The 7,933-nt window shown below is 55.4% G+C and overlaps 1 protein-coding gene across 12 annotated transcripts in view; it reads left to right on the top strand.

Moving 5' to 3' along the window:
• Positions 1-7,345, top strand: part of SLC29A1 (solute carrier family 29 member 1 (Augustine blood group)) — a 13,092-nt gene extending 5,747 nt beyond the window's left edge. For 5 of the 12 annotated variants that reach the window (XM_025042819.1, XM_015600614.2, XM_015600617.2 and 2 more), the window contains 12 exons: positions 846-928; positions 2,887-2,968; positions 3,083-3,279; positions 3,381-3,520; positions 3,794-3,928; positions 4,020-4,117; positions 4,282-4,360; positions 4,794-4,918; positions 5,216-5,324; positions 5,565-5,650; positions 6,038-6,237; positions 6,643-7,345. In XM_025042819.1, the coding sequence (XP_024898587.1) occupies positions 900-928; positions 2,887-2,968; positions 3,083-3,279; positions 3,381-3,520; positions 3,794-3,928; positions 4,020-4,117; positions 4,282-4,360; positions 4,794-4,918; positions 5,216-5,324; positions 5,565-5,650; positions 6,038-6,237; positions 6,643-6,754 (1,392 nt within the window). In that variant the 5' untranslated portion in view covers positions 846-899 and the 3' untranslated portion in view covers positions 6,755-7,345. Of the gene's footprint in view, positions 1-782; positions 929-2,886; positions 2,969-3,082; positions 3,280-3,380; positions 3,521-3,793; positions 3,929-4,019; positions 4,118-4,281; positions 4,361-4,793; positions 4,919-5,215; positions 5,325-5,564; positions 5,651-6,037; positions 6,238-6,642 lie in introns of all 12 variants that reach the window. The other 7 variants (XM_015600620.2, XM_015600616.2, XM_015600619.2 and 4 more) reach the window with 4 other exon arrangements.
• The last annotated feature ends 588 nt before the right edge of the window (positions 7,346-7,933 follow it).

Raw genomic sequence — 7,933 nt, 5'->3', positions numbered from 1 at the left:
AGTTAGAGAGGAACCAAGGGGGGATGGGGTACCGCTGGGACCAGGACTAAGGGTCAGGGGCGAGGCCAGTCTAGGTTGTGGAAAGGGCTGTGTCCCATACCTATCGGAAAGTATTTTCCTGGAAAACTGGCTAGGACTAGGAAGCCCCTGGGCAGTAGCTGGAAAGGAAGGTTGAAGTGCCACCAGCAGAGGGGCTGGAGTCTGAGGTGCCTCTAGGAGGGAACAGGCTCTCTAGAGCCCACTATAGCCATGAGTCCAAGGGCTCCCTGGGAGGGCGGAGAGGTCAGATTTGCAGAGAGGTCCTGGAGGGGGAGGCCTCTCTGGCTTGGCCTCAGTCATCACTGATCCCTGTGGCTGCTGCTACTACAGATCTGTTTGTTTTGTGCCTCCCTCCTCCCCCCACCTCTCCCTCTCTGCTCTATCTCTTTTCTGTTTCCCTCCTCCTCTCCCTCCTTCCATAGTTGTCACTGTCCCTGACCCCTCTCATCTTCCTTGCCTTTGCCTGTCTTTCTCTCCCTCTCAGTCAGAGTCCTCCTCCTTCCCTCCTGCTCTCCACCCGCTGGTTTCCCAGCTTACAAACTGCTTCGCTGCTAGATAAAAATAGCGATGGCAGCAGCCAGGCCAGGCCTGGCGCCAGGTAGAGCCTGAGCAGGCAGGGGGGCCCAACAGGATTGCCCAGAGGGGTCAGATTGAGCAGTCCTGAGAGGCAGGGCCGATAGAGGGTCCTGCTGGATTGTAAGGCTTGCCAGCTCAGCCTGCCTTACCCGGTCCTGGCCCCAAAGAGTCTGAAGAGGCCTGTGGGGAAACAGGGCGAAGACAAGGCCTCGCACTGCTTCTGCCCCCAGCAAGCCTCAGAAGAAGGGAGCTGTCAGCCAAGCAAAACCAAGAACGCTGTCACCATGACAACCAGTCACCAGCCTCAGGACAGGTACTGGGGGACCTGGGTTGGAGACCCAGGGGAGTGAAATGGGTCTCCAGGGGGCTGGGTGTGGTATCCTTTGGAATTTGGAGTTGTCACTGCTAACTGGCCTTCTAGCCAGGTAGCTGTGAGTCAGGTCTGCATCTGGGGTGGGGGCTATGCATGCCTTGGCTGGCTGCTGGCTGGGGTTTCTGTGGGGAGGGCAAAGATGGGTGGGTGGCAGCCCCTCCCCAGCCTTGTCAGTATTTCCACTGTTGCTTTCTGGCCAGCCAGAAGCTTCCAGCTCCTCCCACCATCACCGTGGGGAGATATTTGTCAGCACCCCTCATCCCAGAGCGCATCTGGCGGGACTACCCGTCCCTCAGGGCTGCCTCTGCCTTAGATGACCTCTTCCCACCCCAGTCCTTGCTCTGACCTCTCACTTCCCCACCTCTGGAGCCTGTGAACTGCCTCAAGTTAGACCCATAACTGTGATTGTACATATGTGTTTTAGGGTAAGAGGCTGTAGCTTGATTCAAGTTCTCCAAGGAGTCTAGGACCCAAGGAAGGTGACGGAGTCATGCCTCAGATCCAAAGCTCTTCGACTCAGGCCCCTGACCCCATCACCTCTCCCTGCTCATTCTGTCTCCTTCCTATGCCAAAGGCTAGAGAACTAGACCGCTTCTGGCTGTGGGACCTTAGGCACTTAGTTTAATCTCTCCAAGATTGTTTTCCATCTGTAAAATAGAGGCGAGGTTTATTTGGAGGGAGAGAATGTAAGGAGACAGAATTTAAGGTGTACAGGCTCCAGGTTGGCTCCTACCCTCGTCTCCACTCCGAGGCTGCCTGCCTGCCCCGTCTCAACCTCACCACTCCCAGCCGTTCTCTGAGCCCCTCTCCATTGCCGTCACCTGTTGCACTCATGCAGCCTCCACTCTCACCCCTCTATCCCGTGTGACCTTGGCTGGGAGTTTCTCCCTTCATCCTGGGTCTCTGAATCAAACCCTTAGCTCTCTTTTCCAAGGTGGGGAGGATATGAGAGAATTGGGGAGATAACAGTTATAATGGCTCAGACCTGCGCAGTTGGTGTGTTCACCCAGGCCCTCCCTGTGTGAGGTCAGGCCCTAGTCTCACTGCTTTGGGCTTTGTCTTTGTCTCTCTGAGAAAGCAGATGTTGGTTGGGAGGATATGGTTGACACATCTTGAGACCACAGTGGGAGGGTCTAGGGCTGCCTGGGGGAAGCTGGCCCATCCTAGACAGGCCCTGAGGTATAGGGCTTGGGGCCGTGCCCTGGCCAAAGCTGGGGTGGCACTTATTTACACTCTGGGGCCCGGGTGACGTCCAGTGGCCTGATACCTCTTGGCCTACCCTAGGCGGTGTGACCTACAAAGCCGGTTCTGTCTGGGCCCGGAAAAAACAGCTTTCACTTACCAGCTGCCCAAAGGCACCCCGCCTGCCTATCCCACTAGGTCTGGAATAGTCTGGGAGTTTCTTGACCTCAGAATCCTCTTTGGGGAGCCACACAGTCGCTGCCCAGACTGCATAATCATAATCACTTCCAGCCTTCCTGGCGGGGGTGGAAGACACTTGCTATTTGCTTTCTCACTCACCCACCACCCCCAGCCTTTAGCAGGATTTCTAAAACTACCTCCGGATGTGTGGGTCACACTGGTTCCCAAGGCTGCAAGCTCCCCTGAGTCTTTGGGGGCTGAGAACCACCGTCCTGCGGTCATGCCCTTCAGCCCTGTGTCCCTGGTCCGCCTCCCGCTCTGGACTCCACTGGGCCCTTTTCCATATCCCAGGACACCTCCCCCTCTGCACACACCCATAGGAGGACACATGCACATGGACACAAACACAGATGCCCTGTACCCTGGGACAGCCGGAGAGAATAAAAGTCAGGGAGGGACGAGCTTCCCCAGGTTTGATCTGGGGAGGAGGGTAGGATGGTGCGTCACTTGGTCCCTCTTCCCTTTCCCATCTGCAGGTACAAAGCCGTCTGGCTTATCTTCTTCATGCTGGGTCTGGGGACCCTGCTCCCCTGGAATTTTTTTATGACAGCCACTCAGGTGAGACCGAGGGGACTGGGCCCCGGGGGGTATGACCACTGGGCATGTAAGGCCTGCATCTGTACTTGTGGGCACAGGGAGAGAGGTTCCAACACTTCTCTGCATCCCCCATAGTACTTCACACACCGCCTGGACCAGTATCAGAACATGTCCTCTACTGAACCGAGCAGGGATATCCAGGCCTTGGCCACCACCACAGCACCCTCTCCAAAGCGGAATTCTCTGAGTGCCATTTTCAACAATGTCATGACCCTGTGTGCCATGTTGCCCCTGCTGCTCTTCACCTGCCTCAACTCCTTCCTGCATCAGAAGTGAGCACCAGAACCAGCCTGACCCTCGGCTGCCTCCCATGTGCCCTGGGCTGAGCCCCTGCTTTAACCACTCTTCTCTGCCGCCTCGTCCTCTCCTGCAGGATCTCCCAGTCTGTTCGGATCCTGGGTAGCCTGGTGGCTATCCTGCTGGTGTTCCTGATCACTGCTATTCTGGTGAAGGTGCACCTGGATGCCCTGCCCTTCTTCATCATCACCATGATCAAGATCATGCTCATTAATTGTAAGCAGGGCTGGGAGGGGATCTGGGGCAAAGACTTTTTCACATACCCCCACCCTTCTTTCAGACCCACAGGCAGCCATTCCCAGAGGAAATGGATGCTGTGGGCAGTTAGGGTTCAGAGGCCTGAGCAGGCAGAGACCAGGGCTGAGAGTCTGGGCAGAGAGAAGGGCCACTGAGTGTCAAAGACTCACTGGGAGGAAAGAAGGAGTTACATGTGTTCCCATGAACCCCAGCCTGCCCCCTCCCCTGCTAATGCCTGCCTTGTTCCCCCAGCATTTGGTGCCATCCTGCAGGGCAGCCTGTTTGGCCTGGCTGGCCTCCTGCCTGCTAACTACACGGCCCCCATCATGAGTGGCCAGGGCCTGGCAGGCATCTTCGCCTCAGTGGCCATGATCTGTGCCATTGCCAGTAAGTCTTGCTGTCTCTCTGCCTGTTGCTCTGGTTTTTGTGGAGAGATGGGGGTGGGGCCTGTCTCATCACAGACACCCTCCACCCCCAGGTGGCTCAGAACTCTCAGAAAGCGCCTTCGGCTATTTTATCACAGCCTGTGGGGTCATTGTTTTGGCTATCATCTGTTACCTGGGCCTGTCCCGGCTGGTGAGCAAAAGAAGAAAGCAGGGGTTTGGAGGCTGGGGGGGAGCAGGGGGCGGTGCGTCTAGGGTTCCAGACCAAGGGTGTTCTGAGGCTGAAACCTGTGGGGGGACGCAGGGGTTCGGGAGATACCACCTCTGAATCCACCTCCCGTCTCCCTCACTTTATAGGCATTCTACCGCTACTATCAGCAGCTCAAGCTCGAAGGGCCTGGGGAACAGGAGACCAAGTTGGACCTCATTAGTAAAGGTCTGAATAGCCTGAGGAAGCCGGGTGGAGGACAGCCTCCTGGCAGGGGACAGCTGAGCTCAGAGGGCAGAAACCAGTATATTGTTAGCTGGCAGAAATGAGCCAGAGGCCAGAGGGACCACAGGTGGAGTGAGGGGGACAATGGGAAATAAGGGTTGGGAAAAATAAAGTTGGGGGGAGATCCTGGATTACCCTGAATACCTGAGGACAGTGGGAAGCAATTTCGGATTCTCAGACAAGGTCAAACATGAGCTGAGGCTCCCGGGAGAGGTCAGGACGTAAGGACTGGTGCTATGGGGATTTAGAGAAGGTCTGGGCTAGGTTTTAGGATATGGCTATACACTCTAAGGGGTGTCTACCCCCAACTAATTCCAGCCCTTTTGGGGGATATGTGTGTCATTTTCTGTTGCTCTGTCTTTCCTGCAACTTGAAGATCCTTCCACAACCTGTCACCCTCCAGGAGAACAGCCAAGAGCAGGCAAAGAGGAGCCTGGAGTTTCAGCCCCCAACTCTCAGACCACCAACAAAAGCCACTCAATCCTAGCCATCCTCAAAAATGTGCGTGGGGCATGGGGCATGGGGCATGGGTGTCCTGCCCTCTACCTCTCAGCCTCTCTCTCTCCTCATCCCAACCCCCCTGACATTGTCCATCCCATCCCTTTCTGACCTGAGACTGGCTACTCTCCTGGATTCTTGTTTGTGCGTGCGTGCGTGCGTGCGTGCGTGCGTGTATTCATGGTTCTTCAATGCACATGGATTCTTGTTTGTGCGTGCGTGCGTGCGTGCGTGTGTGTATTCATGGTTCTTCAATGCACGGCCACCATGAAGACATGGGCCTGGGTTCCTTTCCTCCAGATCTTGGTCCCGGCTCTCTCCGTCTGCTTCATCTTTACGGTCACCATTGGGGTGTTTCCTGCTGTGACCGCTGAGGTCAAGTCCAGCATTGCAGGCACCAGTACCTGGGGTAAGGACACCGTAGGTTCCCAGGATGGAGACAGACAGGGACTTGAGCTGGACTGGGGTTGGGGAAGAGGGGACTCTGGGCTGCCATCTCCCCACCTTGACTCTTCTGTTACATTTGCCCTTCCTTGGGCTAAAAGCATCTCTACTTTACAGTTGGAAAAACAGTCCAAGTGAGGGTCAAGGTTGTTAAATCTGCCTGCGGACCTAATAAACATCCCCTAATGTAGTCTTCCTCTTCCAGAGGATTACTTCATTCCCGTTTCCTGTTTCTTGACTTTCAATGTCTTTGACTGGCTGGGCCGGAGCCTCACAGCCATATCCATGTGGGTAAGTGGAAGAGGGTATCAAGCTCCTGTGAGAGGGAAGAGTCCACCCTGAGACCAAGAACCTATGGTGGCAAGGGGATCATGCTTTTTTAAAAACCAAGAACATGATCTATAGTAAGGTATACAAGTCTTAAGTGTATAGCTTAATGAGTATAACACACACACACACACACACACACTCCCTCCCCCCCCCCTCCCTCCCTCCCTCCATAATCACCAGCCAGGTCCAGAGGAAGAACATTTCCAGCATTCCAGAAGGTTCTACTCTACCCTCTCCCAATCAGTACCCCTTAGGGTATCCAGGCTCTGAGGTTTCAATTCAGATCCTGAGTGACTAAATGGAGCCCTGGGGGCCAGCCCCAGCTGAGGCACTGCCTGGTCGCTACAGCCTGGGAAGGACAGCCTCTTGCTGCCATGCTTGGTGCTGGCCCGGTTGGTGTTTGTGCCCCTGCTGCTGCTGTGCAATGTCCAGCCCCGCCGATACCTGACTGTGGTCTTTGAGCACGATGCCTGGTTCATCATCTTCGTGGCTGCCTTCGCCTTCTCCAATGGCTACCTCGCCAGTCTCTGCATGTGCTTCGGGCCCAAGTGAGTGGGGAACCCAGAGGCATCAGGCAGGATCTAGAGTTCCAGCAGGGGATATTTGATAGACGGAGAGAGGGTAAAAGGAGACTCTCTGATCCTGGAGCTTAAGGTTTCCAGGCTAAGAGAGGAGATGCTTGGGAAGGGGCACCTAGGCTAAAGGGGTTTTTGTGGGAAGTGCGGGGGTGGGGTGCACAAGCTAATAGGGATGTGGGAGGGGGCTCTCAGGTTAGGTGGAGGGCAGACCCCAGGATGTGTTTCTCTAAGAGGGAAAAGCCAGATTGGGGTTGGGAAAGAAGGATGTGTTGGCTAACAGAATTAGGTACTCAGGCAAATCTCCCCACCCTTGATGCTCTAGGGGGGTGGGAGGGCTGGAGTAGGGCCCATCCTAAGGTAGCCTTGCCTCTCTAGGAAAGTGAAGCCGGCTGAGGCAGAGACAGCTGGAACCATCATGGCCTTCTTTCTGTCTCTTGGCCTGGCACTGGGGGCTGTCTTCTCCTTCCTGTTCCGGGCAATTGTGTGACCATTGATGAACAGAGGACTGCACCAGCTATCTGCTCCTGCCCCTTCCTTCTGCAGAGATGGGCAGGGGCGGGCTGTAGGTTTTCTCTTCTAGCCAACTTCTGCTTTTTCATGGCCTGTGGTAGGCCCTGGTGTCCAGGCCCTGAGGAGGGAGCCTCTGGATAGACAGTGGGGAAACATTGTGGGTCTGAGGGTCAGAGTTGAGGAAGAGGACACATTCTCTGCATATGCTAGAAACCCCCACACTTGGATCTTACTGATCCTTGATTGAGCGGGACAACGGAGGTTCCTAGGCTCAGTGTGTGTGTGTGTGTCTGTGTGTGTTTGTGTTGCCTGTACTGGGGTGTTTGTGTTGCCTGTACTAGGGGCTAGGACTGTCTCTTCTAAGGTCCAGTCTATCATTTGCAATCCCTCCTTATCCCCCTGTCCCTCTTCCTCCAACCTCTCCTTGTCCCTCTCCTGCTTCCCCTGCCTTGTTCCCACCCATCATGTACCCTATACAGTTGCCATTTTACTGCCTTTTTTATACTCAACAAACCAGGTACCTTCAGAGGCTCTCTGACTAAATAAACCATTTTTTTCCCTCCATGGCTTCCTGTGTCCTCCAGCCATGGCTTCATGCCCTGGGGACTGTTTAGGGATGGAGTCTGGGGGGATGAGCATGACCCAGCTGGGGGGTCTTGGCCAGCACTGGGCCTGGGTCTAAGGTTAGGGGTGGGGGTGGGGGGAGTTAGCCCTCTTACCCTCAGAGGGGCTGCAGTGCCCCCTGCTGCGGCCACAGAGGAGAGACAGGCCTAGAGCCAGGACACTCAAATTTTTGGATTGTTGCTTCATTCCTTCCATGGGACTGGAGATGGAGACAGCACCCCGACTTTCTTTTGTCTTTACTGTCACCCCCTCCACTCTCTCCTCACCCCTCAGCCCCGGTAATGAGCTCTGCAAAACTAGCCATCTTTCCCCTCATCAGACTCCCCCCACTCAGCTCCTGACCATACTCCCATACCTCCCCTCCAGAACACCTAGGGTTCTCCCTTACCTGGCACTCTGCCCTGACACCAAAGCTTAGACCTCCCCTTCTCTTCTCAAACTCTGGCATAGGGAGGGGTGGGATGGGATGGTATAGGACCATGAGAGTGTCTCAGTGGAGGGAGCCATACCACTGGGTCCTCTCTCAAAAATG

The sequence above is a fragment of the Pteropus alecto genome, unplaced genomic scaffold (genome assembly GCF_000325575.1).
Source record: "Pteropus alecto unplaced genomic scaffold, ASM32557v1 scaffold7, whole genome shotgun sequence".
In the NCBI taxonomy this organism is placed as follows: domain Eukaryota; kingdom Metazoa; phylum Chordata; class Mammalia; order Chiroptera; family Pteropodidae; genus Pteropus; species Pteropus alecto.
This window is presented reverse-complemented; position numbering and strand designations above follow the sequence as displayed.